Source organism: Nothoprocta perdicaria, unplaced genomic scaffold, assembly GCF_003342845.1.
Source record: "Nothoprocta perdicaria isolate Ctin4 unplaced genomic scaffold, notPer1 scaffold_261, whole genome shotgun sequence".
Lineage (NCBI taxonomy): Eukaryota > Metazoa > Chordata > Aves > Tinamiformes > Tinamidae > Nothoprocta > Nothoprocta perdicaria.
Window position 1 is genome coordinate 55,971 of NW_020455490.1, and position 22,378 is coordinate 78,348.

At 38.8% G+C, this 22,378-nt stretch overlaps 1 protein-coding gene across 1 annotated transcript in view; it reads right to left on the reverse strand.

Moving 5' to 3' along the window:
- The window catches only part of SLC22A16 (solute carrier family 22 member 16), a 34,164-nt gene that overhangs the window by 5,895 nt on the left and 5,891 nt on the right, over positions 1-22,378 (reverse strand). Inside the window, exons 2-7 of the mRNA XM_026040703.1 lie at positions 9,965-10,441; positions 7,439-7,556; positions 5,074-5,623; positions 3,139-3,266; positions 2,699-2,808; positions 2,099-2,198 (exon numbers count right to left, since the gene is read on the reverse strand). Coding sequence (XP_025896488.1) covers positions 2,099-2,198; positions 2,699-2,808; positions 3,139-3,266; positions 5,074-5,623; positions 7,439-7,556; positions 9,965-10,441 — 1,483 coding nt within the window. The remainder of the gene's footprint in view (positions 1-2,098; positions 2,199-2,698; positions 2,809-3,138; positions 3,267-5,073; positions 5,624-7,438; positions 7,557-9,964; positions 10,442-22,378) is intronic.

Genomic DNA, 22,378 nt, shown 5'->3' on the forward strand with positions numbered 1-22,378 from the left:
GTGGCTTGCTTTTTAAAATATAAGCCATTTCATTTCACTTTCCTTCCAAAACACTTCTGTTAGTTGAGACTGGGCATGCTGTGCTCCAACCAAAGACATGTCTATTTAATAAACTGATAAACGCTTTGTAGTAGGAGCTAATAAGGAAAACATATTCCCACTTAACTGCTGCACAACTCCACAGATAATCTGAATGCTTTTTGTGCGCTGAGTTGTTCCTATTTGAGATAATTCCTCTCCTTCTTGCTGCCATTTGCTCTGCTCTCCCAATCTTTCACCACGGCCCGTCTGTGGTTTACCTGCACTGATAAACCTTATCTCAGCTGGTAAAGGCAAAACACTGATGCAAGAAAGAGAACATGCCCCCAGGATCAGCCTGCTGTGCAAATTTTGATTTCTGTGTCTCTTGTTCTGGGTTGATCTCTTGGTTTGTGTAGGGCTATTATTAAGAAAGCAATCAATTTGTGGTCTGCTTCACGCTCTRAAATTTCATCCCGAACAACTGGAAGCAATTCATTTAAATAATGATCCAAGTTCCCAAGAATTCTCTCAARCCACTCTGTATCATTTATAATTGAAGATTTTACAGTTGCACTATCAAAAGACACAGTGCCAGGTCTTTAGGAAACTCWACATGGTGCACACAATTAGAGAAAGAATCTAGGTCAAAAACTCATCCCATTGTTTTCACCTTCTGACATATATTTTCTATATATAACATTAGTTTGCTAGGCACAGTGAATTCTAAGAGTTTTGAAAGAATTAGAATTATTTTAAAATGGTTAATAAGTTCATTTTCTACTTAAATCCTTAAGACAAACTTTGTAATCACTTGTTTCCAAATATATGGGGAGGAATTAGCCTTAAGAAGAAAAACAAGGTTGAATAGCTACAGGGTTTCTAAGTAGCAAATGTGTCATAGCAAGAACATAATGAAGAAATATGTTTCATTTTTGAGCAGGAATTAAAATACTTTGTACAAAAGAGGCTCGWAAAAGCCGCATAAGGTAGAGGAAATGCCCAAACTCTGCAAAGGAATCGTCTCAGATGTCTCTTTCTGGGGTGAGTGGAGCTACCAGATAAGGATCTAATGGTAGCATGACCTGGAGTCACCTACAAGCTGGACCTGCTTAACAAATCCAATTCTGTTGCTCATCAGAGTCACCCTTAAATTCAAGAATCCACCATTTTCTTGTATCTCCTGAGTTGTTTTTTCAATGGTTATATACTGACCGTCAATACTGTWGGCTCCTTAGCACGTCTGCTGCCCCTTTTCTTGGTTGTTTCAAACTTCATACTTTTCATAGCACAGAATGCATTGGCCATAGGTAAGTGGCATTCATGAAATACTATATATGACAAGATTTTTCTTCATGGACTACATTTTGGTTCATGTAAATGAAAAATGAAAAAAAAAAAAGTGCTTTGGGACAGCTTTGAAGAACTGAACACAGTAAATATATGAAATTCTCAATCTTTCGGAAGGCCATTCCAGAGATGCAGTGCCCCATGGAAAAGACAAAGGAATAATATTAAAGTCTGGGAGCAATCCATGTTGAATTGTAAGACTGGAAAAAATTGCCCTTTTGACAAAAGGGTAGGAGTAAATTACCAGCATGGTCAAGAACTGCTAGGTCTGCTGAGTAAGTATGAAGTGTGTTATGTCATAAATGTTATATGACTGATAAGATCAGTTATTTTATCAGTTATAAGTTTTTGTAGAAAGGAAGAATGTCATCAATTTTATACTAGGATTGAGTGCATAACAACATTTATATCTTCAGTCATAACAACTTCTGAGATTTTAATGACTCAAAATATCTCTTTAGGTTATCTGCATATTCTTAAATTCTTAAAATGCTTTAAGTCTCATAAACTCTGAGACATAATAATTTAGAATAAGAATGGTTCGTTCAATTTGCAAATGGTTCGTATATGAAAATATATGAACAAAATGGTTCATATATTTTCAAAAGAACAAAATGRTTCATATATTTTCAAAATAAAGGTTCTTTGACTTCCAGTTCCTGAAAGAAAAAAACGAGTGGCACACTCCTTTTCAAAACCAGAAGCATTAACCATTGATGTAAACACTTACAAGTGGCATGAAAATCCAGACACTTCTTAGATATACACAGAAAGGAGCAACCACACTTCCTACCCGGCACATCATGCTCCCACTTCCAACAGCAAGTGACCTACACATGAAACAAATAATAAGAATTCTGGTAAGTACAGCAAACAGAAAGGAATGGACACCTACAACACCCATAGGATGATACATATCTTTATGTAATTGTACTAATAAATAATGCTACACAATAAAAATTTCTACTGTAGTGAAATTTAACTGCTCCCATAATTAAAATTAAAGTCAATCATCATTCCATATAGATCACAGGCTATATAACCAGGAATGTTAAGGAAGGCATAAGTAATGTTTAAGAAAGTATTGAGCATTCTTCTGGTCCCTCAATGAAAACCAATATGAAACCAATCAATGCACATGGAAAGGAGAAATAAATAAAAACCTATTTTATAGCCAAATATCAGACAGCTCTAGAAACTCATCTCGACCCAAAGCTGTTGGACTATTGCCATTAATTACAAGAGGAGCTGGATCTGGCCCAAGAACATAACAGAAGAAATGAAATAAGAGAAAAGCCATGAAAAATAAATGGCTGGTGAAAGTTCTTACCTTACAATTGTTGGATACAGTTCAGCTGTGTAGAGATAAATAAGGCCAAAGGCCACTCCTATGGAGAACTTGCCAGCCATATTTGCTAAGATAATTAATATATTGAAATCCTAATGAAAGACATCACAAATAAATCATCAGAAAATGTTACTGTTCCAAACCTAATTCACATCCTTCAAAAACTGTGATTTTTGTAAAAAATAAGTAATATTTRTGGGTTTTCTTATACATAAACTTTTTACCAGTCTTGGTTCATTCATGTTCTCAGTGTGAAATCTCTAGTGTAAATATATAGAAATCTATCTTAGGATGACAGCTGCATTTTAAAGCAGATGTTTTAGTCAGCTAGATGCTTTAGAAAGAACAACTACATTTACAGACCTCAGATGCTATGAAATATATTTCTGCATTAGGAACACTTTAAACGATATGTGACTAACCTGAGGTATGAACATAATTAAAACACAAATCAGTGCACTTGATAAAAGGAACGGAATGAGTGTGTTTCTCCTTCCCAGTTTGTCCATCCCAATGCAAGCAATGACATAGGAAGGCAACTCCACAGCACCTGTCAGTATGAAATTAATTTGGTTTTAACCCATGGCGACAGACTCGCGCAATAACTCTGACTTCCTCTCTGTGAGGACTCAGTTAAGCTAGGGGTTAGACTGATTTCAAATGTAGTAAGTAGGTGAAACCTGGAGATAACGCGTGTGTCGGGCTTGCTCAGTTCATGGCAAAAATGGCAACAGGAAATAAAAATCATGCCCTAAAACGTGGCAGGTGGAGACGGGACAAGGGAGCCACATTTTACAGCATAAAGAAGCTCCAGATCAATTTGTGGTGYGAATGAAGCATGGAAATAGTTGGGAAATTCCAAAAACAGCAAGGCCTGGGCCCTGCTCTCCCAGCATTGACATTTGTGCCTGAAAGGGTCCACTTGCCATTCTTTTGCTGCAGGTCTTTTCACACCAACAGCTTCGTCTTTCTCTCTTCCTCACAAAAAAGGAGGGCAGCTGCTTATGTTATCCCACTGTCACCCCCATTTTCTCATGTCTCTTTCCAGAGAAAACTTCTGCAGCCCTATTGGAACTGGAATTTGCCTGCAACAGTTTACACATCCCGTTCAAACATGATTTGCCCCCGGACAAATTATACTGAGTTTAAGCCAGTTTGGACATGTTTAAGCGAGCTTGTTCATACAGAGTGTGATTATGTCCAATGCAAAATCTAGGAAGAACAAAAGATACAACCTTGAACAAATACACTGCATGCCTTTTCTAAGCACATATAGTTTGTCAACACATTTACAACATCGGGATATGCTGCATCATTTACTAAGCACATACAGTGTGTCAATATCCTTATAAAGTAAGGAAACAGTCTTCTGGCTTTGTGTTGATATAAGCAGGCTGCAGTTATTCAGCGTAATGTAAAGAGTCCCTGGAATATTTTTAAAATAGGCAGATAAAGTGATTTACGTTCCACACTGCTATCGTACCGCTGCAGTTATCAGGGCAACACTAGTATCTAATATCTTCARCCCAACAGTCAGTCTAGCAGTGTGCTATAACATGAAATGGATATTATCCCAGCTGCACAAGCTGAATCCGTGAGAGTCCCRGTCCTGCAGAGTGCTTATGTACATGAGCAGTCACGTCTGCCTCTCTCAGATGCATAAAGCAACGTGTATGATTTAATTCTTTGCTGGCTGCGTGCCTGATCCGAGTTCCTCTGAAGTCAATGGAATATTTCCACTGATCTTAACAAACTTTGGATCAGGCCTTGAATGCATGAGCAGCCTTTATAAACAACATACATACCAGAGGAAGATTACAGTTAGGCAGACAAAATTAAAGGAATATAGAAACTGAATTAAAAAAAAATAGAGCTGAGGAAAGTAAAACTAGCCTTGCTTCTGAACATAGACTGAATCTATTTTCAGTACAGATGGGTTTAATATTGTCAGGACTGTAAGAATTTACAGGAATAATCTTCACTGCCTTCTTCACAGTCTGTGCATTTAATGGAGCTATGTGAATTTGTGTTGCTGGTCTAGGTTACTTTGCTGTTTATGTGGCCCTGTTGTACGTTTACATGGCAAAGAGGAAAAGAATAGATTTGACTTTACAAGCAAAATGTTTTTACAAAGCCAGACAGAAGAATTTTGTACCTCAAATTTTTTTTTTATGAAGATTTGAGGTGAATGGATTCCCTTTGGTGTTAGTCAACCTTCTGAAGTATTAACATGAACATTTTTGAGAGGTTTATAGTAGAATGAATAACCAGAAAATCAGCTGTCAAATTACTAGATACTTCTAAATTACACRTTATAGTTCTGTCATAAGCAGAATAAAGTATAAGGGAATATTTACCTATGAGAAAGAGATTTAAATACTCATTGCCTCCTAGATTGACCGAACTCAGGGAGAACACGTAGTATCCTAAACTCCCAGTGAACCAGACCAGCCAGACTGTAATGGTCCTTCTTGCAATGGGCCAATTACAAAACAGATCTAGGATGTTGTGCTTCTTCGTGGAAGATACGTCATTATCACCTGTTCTGCCATTGCCTAGATGGTCTTGTTGGACTGAGCAGAGTTCAGAGACTTTACAAGGAGTGCTTACTTTGTTCCATCTTGCCATTATATCAATAACTTTTTGTGCATCTTCGTATCTTTCCTCTGATAGTAGCCAAAAAGGTGTTTCTGGGAGCATCCAGCAGCACAAGACAAAGGGAAGAGTTGTTATGGAGAGAAATATCTGATAGACCCACCAGGTCCGAACCAAAAATCCCACGAGTGCCACAACCATAACTCCCACAGCAAAAAAAGCATGGACATGCATAGAAGCCCAGGTTCGAGCTTTAGTGCCAACAAATTCAGTCACATATACAAAAGCCACAACCAGATAGCCACTTGAAACCTGGGAGGGAAAGAGAGAGAGAAAAAAACAAGTGTGAGGTTGGTGCCTACTCTCCCAGTGCAACAGCAGTAAAACTGAAGAGCTGATGGCGTTCCAGAGCTGGGTACATTTAACTGAGAGGGAAAAAGGCAATCCTGAAAACAAATCACCTGGAGGAAAAACTCACTCGAACCTTCAGAATAACAAGGCAGTATTTGAATGTGTGGTGGGATTTGGATGCCTCTCTTCAGAGATGAGGGGAGCAGCAGCAAGAGAAACGTGGGAAATTTGAGCCTCACTTGCTCATGGCACTAAGCCTTTCACTCCTGCAAGTCAGGTCCATTAATGGCATCATAAACGGGACACTTAAACAAATAAGGTGCACCAAAATAAGAGCCACTTCTGGAAATCTTGACCTTTTTTTTTTTCCAAGTAGACTATTAGTCTCATGTCCTCATGTCGAGGATCTGCAAAATTACTGCGAATTGGCTTCCATACCCTTGTAAATTATCTCATTATTTCATCCTCTTGCAATGGTGGAAGAGAATCTGATTTATGGGTTATAGGAAAACTGTTATAGATTTTCCTATGTTATCTGGCCATGCTAACAYGATGTAATTACTTGCATGGTTTTCATTAAAGCATTTCCTCGTTGAACAAATTTATTCCAGCTTCTCTAGAAACATTCTAAACTCTTGCCATCTCAGAACATTAATACAGCCAGAAAATTTAAATTGGAAAATATTCCAGTGAATTATTTTGATCAGTCAATTTTCTGGTTACAAATGCCACACTGAATGAACTGCTGCTGAACCCACAGAGACTGCTTGGGAAGCTGTGGCTCATCTCAGTGCATGGGGCTGGGGCTTGCAAATCAGTCCCGGGAGGCAGGGAAGAGCAACAGCATCTGCCCAGTCAGGGCTTTGTGCTTTTATAAATTGCCATGGTCCCCAACATCAACAGCCAGGGGACTCAGAAGAGGGACTTCTGTTGGTCTCACTGTTCAAGGCCAAAATGCCCGTGTGGTTTTCCCCATATGTAATCCTCCTGAGCAATAGTCAGGCATAGGGAAGTCCAGATCCAAGGTCCTTTCTTGACTAAGGCACTGCCATCAGGAATAAAATAAATGATGCAGTTATTTTCCATTTTCTTAACTACTTGACATGACATACTATTCTTCTTGTGAKAGCTTTCTAATTTCTCAATGCATTATACAATGGAAGACTACAAGCATTATAACTTTGGATATAAATTTGTAAATTTAATTTTGTCACTAAATATATATACATAAATATATAAATAGACACACACACATATATATACACACATATATTGGAACACTCTTAAGAAYAGTATAAACATGTAAGTATTAAACATGTCTACATACATACTTAGCATTTTAAATGTAGTTTAAAAGACCAAAGAAGATGCACGGAAGAGAAGTGCATCTCTCCTCCATCACTGAAAATGGCAGAGATAAAATCATACTCTTTACAGTTTTGTTATTTTAAGAAAAATATAGTCCACTTCTAATGCCAGCTACAATGCAGAAACCCGAATTTGCTGCTCACACTTGGCATTGAATTACCAGTCCAGCAGAGGTTGGGATAGAGGAAGGACCAAACACTGCTTCATACAGATGCTTTCTATTAATTCAAAGAGGAAAAGTGTTGCTGATCCAAGAATATTCAGCCTCTCCCTGCTCTGCTGAAATAAGTGCAACAGATGGGCTTTAGAATAATGAATTAGAGGAGAAAAGAGGTAAAAAAGGGAGGTTTTCCTGAAGAGGGGTAGGAAATGAGGCATAAAAGCGGCAGGGTGAACATCCCTTCTTACCATAGCAAGGAGGAAGCGCACAACCACGAAACTGTAGTAGTCAAAGGTGAATGCCACCGCGATGCCAAATACAAACTGGCCAGCACTCGTGAACCAAATAACACGCTGTCTTCCCATCCTGCAAATCACAGCAATAATTGAGTTATGAATAACCATAAACATCCTATTAAAGCACAACTGCAACTCCAGAGAGCTCATCTGGAAGTAARTGTGAAGATGCTGTACTTAGTGCTCTGACTCACCACAGAAATCCTGGTTAGCTTCCTCTATTTTGTTTACCATGTGAGAAAGAAAACTATTAAATTTGCAGTAAATCTAGCTAAACTCARGAAAACACGGGAGAAACTTCCACTCCAAAATTTTTGGTAGGAAGGGTGAAAATGAGAACTATATATGGTCATTTCCTGCTTGAAATTTAACTTCCATGGAGCAAATTTGCTAATTTATTCTGTCCTATTCGTATGGACAGTAGCTAAGACTTGTTTTTTTCAGAAATTTCATAATAAGCAACATCTACTTAGTAAATTCTAACGCAAATTAGTTGTGGTAGCACAAGCTAGATGTTGCCAAGAGTGAAAAACAAGTTGGATAGTAAATTGAGGTCTCTGTAATGGATCTTTGTCCAATTATTTTAAGTTATATTCTCTAATCAATGATAACTATAGGCATACATATACAAATGCAAACATCCAGTGAGCTAGGATATTAGCAGCAAAGAAAATTRGGTCAAACACTAGTTTCCAATCAAAAATGTACTTAGTACTTYTCCTTATAAAAGAAGGGCATTCTTGTTATCTACTCCACTTTGAACCTCTTTTCACAGATATGGCTCTTAGGTTTGGGTGGAAAGCGTGGAAACTTCCAGGGCTGGGAAGGTGTTTGCCTGTTCTCCTCTGTGAGTGCTTAGTACTGCATTAAAATGGCCCTGGAAAGTGAGGTTGTGAATAGGAGGGAGAGCCCAAACGACGACATCTTTCCAGTCCCCTCCCGTTTTCTTCTGACCCTGAGCTGACAGATCTCTTGGAAGGAGCCGTCACGCACATGTGGTCGCTAACTCTGGCCAGGATTGCCAGAAGTGATCCCAGTGGGTTCCAGCTGTCGGGCCTCTTCTGCTGGAAAATCTGTTAACTGGCAACCCACAAACTTATTTCCCACCAGCCAGGATCTGTCACAAAATAATAACTTTCAGCTGTAAACCCCACGACTGCAAATCTGCAATTCAGAATGTGTCTGTTATCTTAACTGGCTGTCCATGGTTTGAATTAATGGAAATGAGAACAATGCGATCACAATCTCGTAAGTCATGTCTGACTATTAATTAATAAAGCTAGGACTGATTTAAAGAGACACAGAACAAATGTTGGCATTAATTCTGTTTTTTTGTATTAAATACAGTTTTACTAAGTCTTGGAGCAGGAAAAAGGATTGTTTCCATGTACTCTACAATACCAACTAAAACAAAAAGRAATCTGTATTTTTGCACTGCAACAGTGAAGCTTTGTGCTAATGAAGGAAAAAAGAAAACAGCACAACTAGTACATTTTTTTTTCTGCTCAGACAGTTAGCAATATCCTGGAACAGGATTTCATCCTCCATGTAACAGAGCTGCTAGTCTATAAGATCTTTTATAGAAAGAAGTTAAAGCAGTCTTTACATGAAAATAAAAGTGCATAACCGGTCTCAGACAAAGCCAAACACAACGTAGTTGAGGAGTTTGGATCTAATCTGGGTSGCTCCTTGTGTCACCTGAGAAAACAGGCAGAGAGGAGCATAGGAGRGGAACAAGCTGACAGAGACCCTTGGCACCGTGAGCTGGGGATGGGTCTTATAGGGCCCCCCATGCTTAGAGAGACCTTTGTACATGCTGGTCGTAAGTGAAACTACGGCAAAGCCCCCTGACAACCATTTTTCTTCCCATGTGGCTTAACCTGAAGTTAAGTTAGTCATTCAGGAAAAAGCCACAACTGGATTGCAACACTGATAAGGAAAGGTAATATTTGGCTGTTTACTTTAAGAACACAGGGCTTGATCAAACTCTCAGAGCTTTTGCACCAGTCCCACAGGGCTGTATTCACGACAGAGATGAGGAAATCTGTGATTTAAAAATAAATGAGTTTTAACCTTTAGCTATTTATTATATCCAGAAATAAGCATTTAAATTTCCATGAAGAATTTCTCCGACTCATGGAAAATAAAGAGAAAGCAGAGGTCCCAGCTCGTACTATTGCTGTTACTATTTACCACTGCTATTCTTGTAGAAAAGTAAAAAATAATCTAGGGGCAATCTGGACTCAAAGCCTAGAAAAACAGCTGACTAGATTAGCAAACAAATTCTAAAGGCAAATTATTTGCAAAGATGTTGTAAAATTAGTACTTGCTACAAGACAAAGAAGCTGAGTTAAACACTTCTGTAAATAAAAAGACACCAGAACCTCCTGAATTCACATACAACCAACCAACAAAAAAACTGAGAGATATACATTGAGTTACTGGGTCCGAAAGTACAAATTTCAGATGACATTTTACCTGTCAGCAATATCACCAAAAATCACTGCTCCAATCAAGACTCCAAGCATGAATGTAGGCTGGATTAACTTTGCAAGCCATTCTCGGTCACAGACCAGGTCCCACTCGGTAACAATAGTGCTCTTCCATTTTGCATGGTCATAGAGAAATCCATCAGAACAAGAAAATTCCGACTTGTTGCCCTTGTATTCATACGTGAGATCTGAATTAACTTCTCGCTTGGACCTGCTGCATTGATTAAGCTCCCAAGTTTCTCCATTTTCCAGATAGACCACAATGTAGTTTTCTCTTGATGTCCATAGTGTCCAGATATCCTCTATACTTGATCCAGAGGAGTTGTAGGAGAGRACCCTGCTCACATTTCCAGGGATATCACACACAAAGTTAGGAGTAACAGCCATGAACACAGAAGCTAAATAGTGGATGCCACATGACATAGCTTGAAAGACAGATGCAAAATAGACATATGCTTGGAATCTGCAAAGGAAAAAAACAAAAACAAAAACAAAAACAAAAACAAAAACAAACAGTTTACTGAAGTAAAGTCCCCTCCACATAAAGACAAAACAATTAATATGATTTATTTGCTAGGATCAGGCCAGTTGTTCTGGTAAAGTTGTATATAGAGACAACATTAATTGGATGGAGGTTTAATACATAGCATTACTTCAAAAGTAACTAAGCCTTTCAAGAGACCAAGTATGAGAAAAGATCCACAAGGGAAATCATCTGTCCTCAGGGAGTATCAAGAGTCTCTTCTGTCAAAAAAACAAACCAAGCTCTTCAGTCATGCTGGACACAGACAAGGCTATTTAGAAAGAAACCATTCTGAACTGAAGCACTTAATTTGCTAGTAAAAACTGCCCCTCCCATTCTGTGGAGTGCAACTCTCCAAAATGAGGTTTTATTTTATGTATTGGAATGGTTAGAAAAAAAAACTAAACAAAACAAAAGGTTGTGACCTTATGTTCTGAGACATAGAGGTATGCACATAAATAAAACAAAACAAAACAAAACAAAACAAATATACCCCTTCATTTAATCTAACTGCATCCATGTACCTGTATTCCACCTAATTTCCCTCTCTCTTTATTGCTTCTAAAATACGAAGCTGGAATATTTGTTGACTCCGATACATGAAGATAGAATCTGAACAGAGTAAAATGCTCTGTACCAAAACATAGCTGTAAACTGKGTTGAGTTTTAGCTTTAACAAGGGGTTATGCATATAGATTTTATCATAAAACAAACTTGCAAAATGAACATTTTATGTGTGACCTGGATTTTGGCATTTTAACAGCTTTTCAAAAATGTTTGGGATGCTTGGTATCCCAAAAGCACAAGCAGCCCACCTACTCCTCAACACATGCATCTATGTCAAAATACTTTCAGTGAACTCCGGTGTCACTGAGGGCAGCTTCTGTGACAATTTTTTGCTAACCTAAACAAAAGGAAGCTTCTCTTCAATAAAATGTTAAAATTATCCTCAGAATAAGTGCAGTTCTCACTCAGAAAAACTAGCTTTGGTTTCATCTTCATTTTTGTTTCCTGGAAGCCAATCCGTTGCCCTAATCTGAAGATGCACCTAATCCAGGTTGAAATTTTCTTCGTATAAATTATCGTTTAGTTTGTTGCTAAAATATCCAGTCTAATACTTACAAATTACCTATAATCACAATATCTAATGAAATTCTGAACTACCCGTAACCAGAATATACAAACACACTGTGCTGGGGAATTGTTTTAATGTCCTATGTAACCTAATTCCACTCACCATCCTCATTCTCCTCTGCCTTTTTTCCTGTGGTCCTTGATTCCACCCTTCACATAACCAGGCATCCCATAAGCCGATCATCTCCAGCCAAGAGAACTGCTCCTTGAGCACTCAGTAGCTTAGCCATAAACCAAAGCAAGGCTAGCCCTGCTCTGAAAGGCTTTTGGACCATCTTGGACCAAAAAGCAGCAAAGGTTATTGAGTCACCTTTAGTCTCCATTAATGCAGAAAAATACGGTCAGCAGCAGTTTTAGTTCCTCTTTCACACCATTATTTTAATGGTAAATGTTCCCATTGGAAGAGAGCAATCCACAAACAACAGAGCAAGAGCAAATTCTTCAGCTTGGGCCATCGCTGCAGCACACAGGATGACAGATTCAGGATCAGAGAATCCTTAGTAAATTAGCAAATAAATCACCAGAAGCTGATGTAGTTACATCTTCTGTTAGCGAAGAAAACGTGGCATATCTGGAACCAGGATTCTCAGGATTTGCAACACCTGTCATCAGGAAATCCTGGTGTCAGCTAACCCAGTGGGTATTTCCCCAGGCCTAGGAGACACGAAGTAATTTAAATCCCCCATACATTCATACTGAGTTTGCTAATTAGCTTTACTGTTATATAATAGATACTGTCTCTCTTCTGCCCAGCATAAGTGAGCAGGAGAAAGACACTTAGGTCCTTTCCTGTTGGAGAGGCTTGAAAGAAGATAACAACGGTAAGGACGGTGCCTCAGATGATGGCACAAACCAAAGCACAATGACATTTTAAAAATCCAAGTCCCCAGAGCATCACCAGGGCTATAATTTAGGACATTTCTAGCTAATGTCTGTACTAGCTTCTCCCTTCAGAGTTTTATCTTATCTCTTCTCGAACACTTCTTACAGCTGTGCTTCAATAACCATTTTTGACACTGTTCCACTGTCAAATCCTTCTGTTGGAAAGTTTCTCATTATATCTAATCTCAGTGCCCCCATTTTCAGTGTAAGGCTATGAGCTGCTTATAAAACATCCTTGTACAACCTTGAATAAATCTTCCTGTCTTTTATCATCTCTTTGTAGAGAATTATCACTTATCCCCCTCTGGTTACTTTCTAAAACTATATAAATTATAGCCTCTTATCTTCCCTCATTTTTCCTTTGTGTCCTATAGAACAGTTTTCACCTCCATAAAAGCAATAAAGAATTTATTTTTAAGAAATACCTGTGTCATACTGTATCCTCTCCATATTTCAAGAGTTTAAMTTAGAACTAGATACATTCTTGTAAAAGTGTTCTTTCATTTCCATGATCACACAAATCTTACTCATTTCCAACAAAGAAAATGGTTCCATAGTTTCATTATTTTACTTAAATTTGCAGTACTTCTTCTAAGAGCACACAAAATGTGAAAGAGAATGYCAGATGTACGGCTATAGATTTAATTTATGCTGCCTATTTGTTAACTTAAGAAGAGAAAAAGCTGTGTTTTTACAAGAAAATGGCTCTGTTGTTGTAGAATCCTAAGGGATGGATTACACTGCAGTTTTAATTTCTGATTTCTCAATCAGAAAGCCAAGGAATAGGCAGGGGAAGCAAGGAGAAGGGAGAATTAGGTCTGATGTGTCACCAAAAAGGTGTTTGTTGGCACTTCCAGTGCTGAAGGCATCCCACAGCCCTGCCACCACATGAATGTGCTGCTCCTCTGCTTGTGAAAACCACCCACTGTGGTCTCCAGGAAAAATCCACAACGAGCTATAAATATATATGTATATATATATACATGTCAAAAAAGCACATTGGTTTTTGCTTTGAARGCAAAAATCGTTGCTGACTTGTGCAGTGTTGTGCCAGTGCTGGAGAGCGAGCCCAACCTTACAAACTGCTGAGGAGCTGCAGGGAGCAGGAAGAGCTTYTCCTCTACAGGGAGTTAATGGAGGCTTAGGAAAGTTGTAACTTGCATAGTTACAAAAAAGGAGTTAATCAGGCAGKTGGTGACGACGTACATAAAGCATGAAAAGTATGTAGGGAGGACGATATGTGGGATAGGAGAATATTAAGGACGCACGGAGCTTTCCTTGCCACTATGGCTAAGGAGTGAGCAAGGACGGAGCAAGACGTAGAGCTCGCAGCAGACCCGGGATTGCCACAACACGGGTTGGGGCAGCGGAGCCGGGTGCCGAGCAAGGAGGACAGGAGCCGCTGCCTTTCTCGTCCACGGCGTTGCCAGTCTGGGATGCCTCTCTTTAGATGACCAGCTGCACGAGCTGAAACTGAAGCCTCTTGGTCAGTTTGGCTACGTCACTTCTCTTGCCCACTCTTCAAACGCGGCGGGGGCTGCTGCTGCTCACACCACTGCTGAGCGGTCTCTCCTCTTGGCAGGAGGGCCTGCAGCAGGGGCAGAGGAGGCTTTGGGCCCTTGCTTAGGATCCAGGAGTGCCCACGGCTAAAGACAACAAAAGGGAGGCAAAATCCCCTCTTGGGCACTGACACATCCCCATACAGCTCCACAGYGGCAGTAGGCACAGCTCAACACAGAGAGGGCGCACGCTCTGTTGACCCTGAGGTGCAGGCTAAAGTCTATGTTGTTCTTGCTATGCGTTATAAATGATTAACTTTTTTCCCTAATTCCTAATTTAGGAACACTAGAGTGATAAGAAACTCCTCTGTTACTGATTTGAAATCTCTCTACTGCAAGCAACCATGTAACCTAATCCCTTTAGTGACCTCAGCATCCATGAAATAAGAGATAACTGACACCCATGCATCAAAACATAAAGAAAATAACATTGCAGTAGTGATTAATACTGTGGAAAATCACCAAGAAAAAGGCAAGGGTACTCTAATCAAAGTCATTTATCTTCTTAGTACTGCACAAAAAAAAAAAAAGAAGACAATTTCTGGAGATAGTTTCTGCTCTATATTATTTGCTAAACTACGAAGCATATTAGCAATCTTCATATACACACATCAGATTAGATAATTACTGCAACCACTAATTATTTAAAAAAAACATATTTCATAATTATTTTCTTTTTCAAAAATACACTTTTTACAATTTGCAAGATCCGTGAACATGACGACTGTCCTAGAAGATATGATAATCTCTGGTTCCTCACAGTGTTTTTCCATCTCCTTAGTGGCTTGCCATGGGAGATAATTATTTGGCAAGCACTTTTTGTCACTCTTGCCAGGAATGTCAAATATAGAAGTCAAGAAGACTTTGTAGGTTACTGCTCCAGCATATGAAAGCTTGATGAATGCCAAAAGTCAAATGAGCATCAAACTGAGTTCATGAAAGCCTGAGCAAGACACAGCATGAAAATGATAGTCTTTCTTACAATATTTCTGTGAAATTTCGCAACTATTCTTTTTCTGTTTACAGTGAAAAAGAGTTTTATATTTTCTGACTCTCTTAGTGCTCCACAACTTTTAAGATCTCATCAACGAGAAAAGCGAATGTTACTTTCACAACTTCAGTAATTAAAAAGAAGAAATGTTTCTGCTTGAAGATAATGAACCAGATGTCGAAACACTGCCACCATGGCTGGGGCTTCATGATACAACACATTCCGTGTCACTGTCAAGTATTTCCTTCCTCCTTCTTTCACTCTGCTTATTAATCCCTGAGATATGGTGCATTATACCCTCAGTTGCAGTGGAATATTTTGCGTGGACCAGCTGCTAATTGTATCTGGAAATTCATTGAACTTGAAAAAAAAGTTGTCAAAAGAGATGATGATCAAAAAAATCAAGCGGGCCAGTTGTTAGATCCAATTAACATTGCATCCATGCAAACAAGCCGGGCCAGCCTATTTGAGAGGCAGCTGATCTGGGAGGCAAAAATTATCTGAACTGGACCTTATCACCACATATACGTTGGAGAATGAGTCCTTAGCCCACCATGGAAAGCTATTGCTGCTTAGAGCTGGAACAGAACCTGTTATTAGACCCTAGTTTTACAAAGTTTGTGACAGTATCTATTTCCTTGTCTTCAAATAGGGAAAAAAATAGGGGCAAATCTATTAAGTATTCCTTAAAATAAATGCAAAATTTGTTTAAAAATCAGTACAACACAGAACAAAACGGCTCTTCTGTGATTATGTCAAGATTTGTACACTTCCACAAGTTTTACAAGAACTATTTTTACTGTTTGTCTTTTCAACCACCCTGTTAACAAATTGCATGCTCTCAGTCAGAAAACACAGGCTTTTTTTGTTGCACCAAGTTCACTCAACAGCATGCCTTCAGTGGGAAAAAAATCTCCACATATTTACAACTTTTGAAAGAATTTGGGTTCAGAAGCCATGTTCACCTCTGTACTTCATCCTTGTTTTTTTAATGTGAGGGAAAAAAAAAGACTTAGAAAATTTTCCACTCCAAACCGAAAAGATATGAATAGTGCACTCACACATTTATTTTTTGAGAGGATGGGAGCTGAATAGGCTGAAGGAGCATACCGGTTGATGAGATTGGTATAAAAGTAGCCTAAATACACAACAGACAAGGCCTTGTTCGACTTACTTACAGTGTCAGGAGCAAGTGTCCTCCCCTCCTAAAGATGGCTTGAACTGCACTAAGACTTGGTCTCAGCCTGCATCAGCAAGACAGTCATTCCCAGAATCAGTTTGCAGGCGCTGTGTTAGACGCTGTGTTAGATTTAACCTACGCATGCCCATAGCATAGACTCAGCATTGAGAAAACCTGCATCACCTACCACCACAGAGACGATGTGTGCATCAACATGCASTCACTTAGCAAATCCTTCTTTTTTAAAAGATTTTAAAACCAATTTGCTGAAGAATTGTAACACTTCTGTGTCTTTCCTACTCAAAATCTTTGCTAAGAAGAGGTCAATTTGCTCCTTTTACCATAATTCAAGCTTACTGCTGATATTCCTGTGTTCCACCTCTATTGTAACAAACAAATACTGACAGAAGATCCTTAGCCTTAAGAAATCAATTTGAAAACTCTTAAAGGTTTTCAGCTCTTGAAGCTTCCATCTGATTTTTAATATATTTTTTCTACATATATCTAAGGCTGAAATGTAGAGAAAATTAATAAATTTTTCTGCATATATCTAAGGCTGAAATGTAGAGAAAATCAAAGCTGCTTGATTTTGGTTAACTGAACAGCTCTGATTAATTAGTTATACAATGTCCAAAACCCCATTTTTGCTCTGATCCTTTTTTTTTTTTTTTTAAACTTAAATACTTTAAATGCTCCCGTAACTGCCTATGTCCTGCTGTCTGATCCCTCTTCCTCATCCCGAAGCACTCTCAGCCTCAGTGCAAGCCACGAGGCTGACCCGCTTCCTGGCCAGGGTTTCGCTCAGTCTGCAGCCTCACCTGCTCCAGCAGCCCTCAAGCACCATTGGCAATGGGCAATCTTTCTGTTAAAGAGCACGTTTTCCCATTAGTGCAGCTCCTGCATGAAGTTCCCTGTACCTAGTGCTGAGATTCCCGTTTCTCRCAGCTGATGCACCGTTCAACCACACAGCTTTCAGCTATGGACAGAGACGAACAGCAGAAAGGGCAGGTGCTGCTAGAGAAGTTCAGATGTCTCTTGTCCCCCTTTTGCCCTGAGCAGGGATCACAGCAGGGGCAGAGCTGGCAAGCAGTGCTGGGCTGCAAGAGGGAATGTTTGGGAAGAGGAATCAGAGCACCTTGGAGCGGCAGCACCGTGGCCAACCCATGCCCTTATTCCACGCTACCCACTCATCCCTTCCACTCCCCATGGGGCACGGATATTTACCAGGTAAATAAAAAAGAGACCGGGCAGTATTTAAGTTATTTGTGTTTGTTTTGGAATGATTTGGATCAATGTTAAACACAGTAGGTAACTGTTTGGTAGTAACCACTTCCGTCTCCCCTTTTTTTTTCTTTTTTTTTTTTTTTTTTTATTACGCCATTCCAGGAACAACCTTTTCATAAACAGCTACTATTTAGCACCTATTCTGTCTGCCTAGTGCATCTAGTAATGCATTACCTCTTACATGGGAAACTCAATCCCGATATCTTTAGTAACACTGTCTTCTTTTGGACAGCTGCTTTTTTTTTTTTTTTGAACAAATCCATATTATGCTTTCAATTTCCTTTGCACTGTAGCTTTTCCATCAGCTATGTAAGAAAATCATTTCACACTAAAATCTTTTAAGCATCTAATAGAAGTTATTTATTTATTTACTTACTGATTTTGCTGTTGCATCCTATTATACAGAGGCATTACTTACTGTATAAATTGTTATTACGACTCATTCTTCCTCCATTTGGGAAGTCAGATGTTTTCACCTGTTTGCCTTGATGGGACATTGCACTAACTTTACTCAAACTATGGAAGTTTACATATATTCTGCCTGTTTTTTTCTTGRTCTATAATCCTGAAATAAAATCAGTAAATTTTGATACAAGTTAAGCATTTACTTATTTGTTAGTCTACTTACATGTTCCCATAATAAAACTCTGAGACTGGTTTAGTTGATGGTACAAATAGACGCAATGAATACCTGCTTTTTGAGTGAAACTCTTTGTTGTGAAACAACTATAAGTATGTTCTTCAAAGACTATTTTGCAAAATGCTTAAGTCTTACTTCTGATATATTAAATTATGCTTTTTAAGTACTCCTTTTTTGTTTCCTATTTATAGCAATGCCATAGGAGATTTGGATTGGCCCTGGAAGATTCATTTTCAACCTAAATTCAATATAAGTTCTCATCATGCCATGCTTATTGTTAAGCATACAGATTTCTAAATTAGAAATCTAATTCGTCTCTGCTTGGCAAATGATTGTAATATTTTTAATTCTTCAAAAGAATTTCTGAAAGATCTCCCATGAGAACGTAAAAGYTAAGAAGTCTGCACATTCAATTCAAGCATACAGGGCATCATTTAGCTGTAAATATTTACAATCATTCTTGCACATACTTACATCTCTTGGGTTTTCAGACAGAAATAATAAACTCTATAGATCAAATTAGGCTCAAATCATGTCTGCAAATATTTGATAGAGATGTCACAGAATTTTGAGTCATTCTGGTTTCTTTCTTCCTTAATACAAGCACTAATTTTAGAGCCTAAAATATGATCAAGGTGATCCACATCAAGTTCAGTGGGCAACACAAACCACTGTTACCACCTGGATTAAGGATCATTTCACTCTTTCTGGCTCTTTGTAGATCTTGCAAATTCTGACTTTCACTACAGTGATTCTACTTCAACAGTAAAACAGAGGAGATGATGGAGCAGATACATCTGTTTTATGTTTTTAGCAATATTTCACTGACAAAAAGATTCATTTAACAAGTGTTACACTTACACWATGAAGTATCAGAAAACCCTATCTTCTAAAATTGGAGACACGCAAATCAAACCATCTCTTTTGGAAAGGCAAAGCAATTTCATCCAGAGCTCGTCTACTGCTCAAGACCACAGAGCAATTTGTAACTCTGCATATGAATTTTGCACYTCTAATTCTCCAGCTGGACAACTTGAAGAAAGGAATCCAACTCAAGGCACATCGAGCTCAATGCACAGTGTGGATGGTCTCAGCACTCTCTTCTGTCAAAGTTGCTTTTGTTTACATATGAATTGTTTAAGTTTAATGACATTTAGCATCGGTTTCTACTTTCAGAAGGAACATTGCCCCAAATGAGAATTTTTTTTTGTCCCTTATATTGTTATGCAGCACTTCTTCCTTTGCTTGTGTCTCTGCAGACCTGCTAAAGTTCAGCTAGGACAGCAGACAGGAGTAAGACATAGCCATGTTATTCCCTTTTTCCTCTCCTTTATTCCTCTCCTGACACTGCAGGTCCCCATTTCTCTGATCGGTGTTTTTTGYGAGCTCAGCCTGTCCTCCTCACAGTCCTACTCCTGGGCCAGTTTAATACCAACCGACAGGCTGTTTTCTCCAAGACAAGGCAAGATATCTGCAAATCTGCAAAAAAAAAATCTTTCAGCTCCTTTTGCAGGTCTGTAGCTCACTCTCCCTCCAGACCATCCCTCTTCCCTGCATTCCTGTAGCGTGCTCACTCTTCACCTAGAAGCCCTCAAACCAGATGGTCTTGGGAACCTGGCTTGGAACAAGACCTTATTAAGTAATTAATTCCACTGGAGAGATTTGTGGTTTATTTGGTTTTGATTAGCAGTCTGCTTGTAAAGTCCTGAATGATTTTTGTTTACTTAGAGCTCTTCTACTTTCAGTGCTGGATATCAGCTCAGCTGACATACGTCCTCACAGGGCAAGAAAAATATTTGTTTTCTCTCCTCTGAGAGATTTACACACTCTATACAATAGTTTGAAATCCCCAAAGCTGATTTCATAGATCTTGGGTATTTGAGATACCTCCTTTGATTTTAATTAGACAAGGAGCTTTTTTATGACCTCCCTAAAGAAAACAAGTCTTAACAACATATTGATCTTTCTAAAGAGAGTATATTTTCATTAATTTTATTAGTCATTCATCTCTTCTGTCACCAAAAAATGTATTATTATATTTTGCCCTTGATTTCCTAACAGAAATCATCTGACCTTTTAATTTTTTTTGTCATTCACAGAAGATGAATCTACTATCTTCTTTTTCTAATTTGTCAAAATTCAAAGAATTTAAAGAGATGCAAATTACAGAATTCACTGCTTCCAAGGCTAAAATTGTATTTTAACCTTTTATTGAATATATTCTGCAATGCTTATTTACTAGGTTATACTTTCATAGCAGAGGGACAGGTTCTTTCCTTGAGTCTTTCTCTTGCGGTAGCTCGTATAAGGGAATAATTYGGGGATAATGCTGTTTTCTAACCTTACCTAAATATTTTAAAGCAATATATAACGTCCTGTTCTCCACCAGAAACCAGTAAAGGCACCGGGTTCCACTCAGACCTCACAGGATTCTTCTAGATAAAGCTATTTTTGTGCCAGCTGCCCCTCAATGGGTAAGAGGGACAGACCAGAGCTCAGCTACACTGATCTACAAAGGACACACAGTTCTCCAAGGAGCCTAAAATATGAGTGTAAATGGCAGCAGGTTTCAGCAGCTCTGGCCCTGGGGCTGACACAAATCAGCTCTCAGAATGGTGGAGCTGTAAACCAGGTCCTGGCATTTTCCAGCTCTGCTGATTTAAACCAGTCTCAACGATGAAGAAAAAAAACCCCAGCCAATAATTAGCTCTGGAATATGAACAATGAACACGGGTTTTTTTGGATGAAATGTGGCTTCGTCCACATAATTTTGCCATATACCCAGTGGCTGTGTGTTAGATAATGGTTTTGGCTATTGCTTATCTATTATTGCTTTTTTTTTCTTCAGTATTTGTATTTGTTCTGTGTAGCACTAGATAGCTATCCTGAAGAAACACTCTAAGCATTACGATAATTTATGAAATAAATATTATGAAAACATTAATAAATTAATATTATTAATATATCTTTTAATCAAAGATGTATTCAAAGATCTATATCTGAAATGTAGAGGCTAGAAATACATTTTGGTCTACTTTGTAAGTTGCAAATGACTGCATTAATGTTCCTTTTYTCCTTCTCAGGATGTCAGTTCCAGTTTCTCTTTTCACTCTCTCTCTTCTCTTTCTCTTCTCTCTCCTCTCTTCATCTTATGGATTTCTGCTTTTTCAGAATAGGTTTGCCCTCTGTTCCTCTGACCTCCATGCTCTCAGTTCAGCAGTTGGCCTAAAACAATCTTTCCTGGAACTATGTGGATTCAGGGAACTAATAGCAGCATAAACACCTGATCGCTTTCATGATGKCTGAAGTATCACAGAGCAATCCAAGGATTTTAGCACTCACATCACATGAGTCTTGAGAGAAAGGTCCTGGCTAATGCTGTCATACAAAAGATGTCCTGCCAAAAGCATCTCCCATATGCCAAATTTCTAGCTTAGCTTTTGGGCTGAAAGCAAAGAATAATTTGGAGGAACACTGTACATTGGAATGCAATATATTAGATACATTAAGCAATCTGTATATATCTGCATTACTGCTCTAGATTCTCTCTTCACTGAGTGAGGAGTGAAGACAAATACAGACAAATCTACATACAACTCATCTCATCCTAAAACACTCATTAAATAAAAGGCAATGAAATTGTGCCCGTTAGTGGTCTAACTCTCCCTCCTCAACTAGATGATCAATAAAGATATCTGAAGCTTGTACTATAACCCTGTAAAGTGAGTGAAATGAAGCTCCCGAGTGCCTCTATTTGGACTACTGAGTTCTCCACAGAGCCAGCACTGACTTCCAAGTTGTGTAGGGTGTGAACCAAGATCCTTCCAAATCTCCTTCACAACTCCAAGAGGAATGAGTGCCACATGCCTGCAAATACCAAGGCGAGCAAGGACACAACGCACTCAAATGGCACTGAGCTGCATGCAGAGTGTGGTGCTGACTGCTCTTTCTGGAGCAGCAAATACTTGCCCAGTTTTTAAATRCTTTTGTTGCTTTCTACCTGCTGCCACGTTACAGGCCTCCTCTACCTGTTCTCTGGGCTTCAGCTCCTCTCTCTGCCTCGGCCCCACTGCTGGTGCCGCAGCCCTGATGCTGCTACCTAGAAGCACCACCTCCAAGTAGCAGGAAGAGGAATCTCTAATAYATGTCAACTACAACTTTCCAAAGAAAGGACGTTCTGGAAGAAAGAGAATTCCTGGGTTCAATG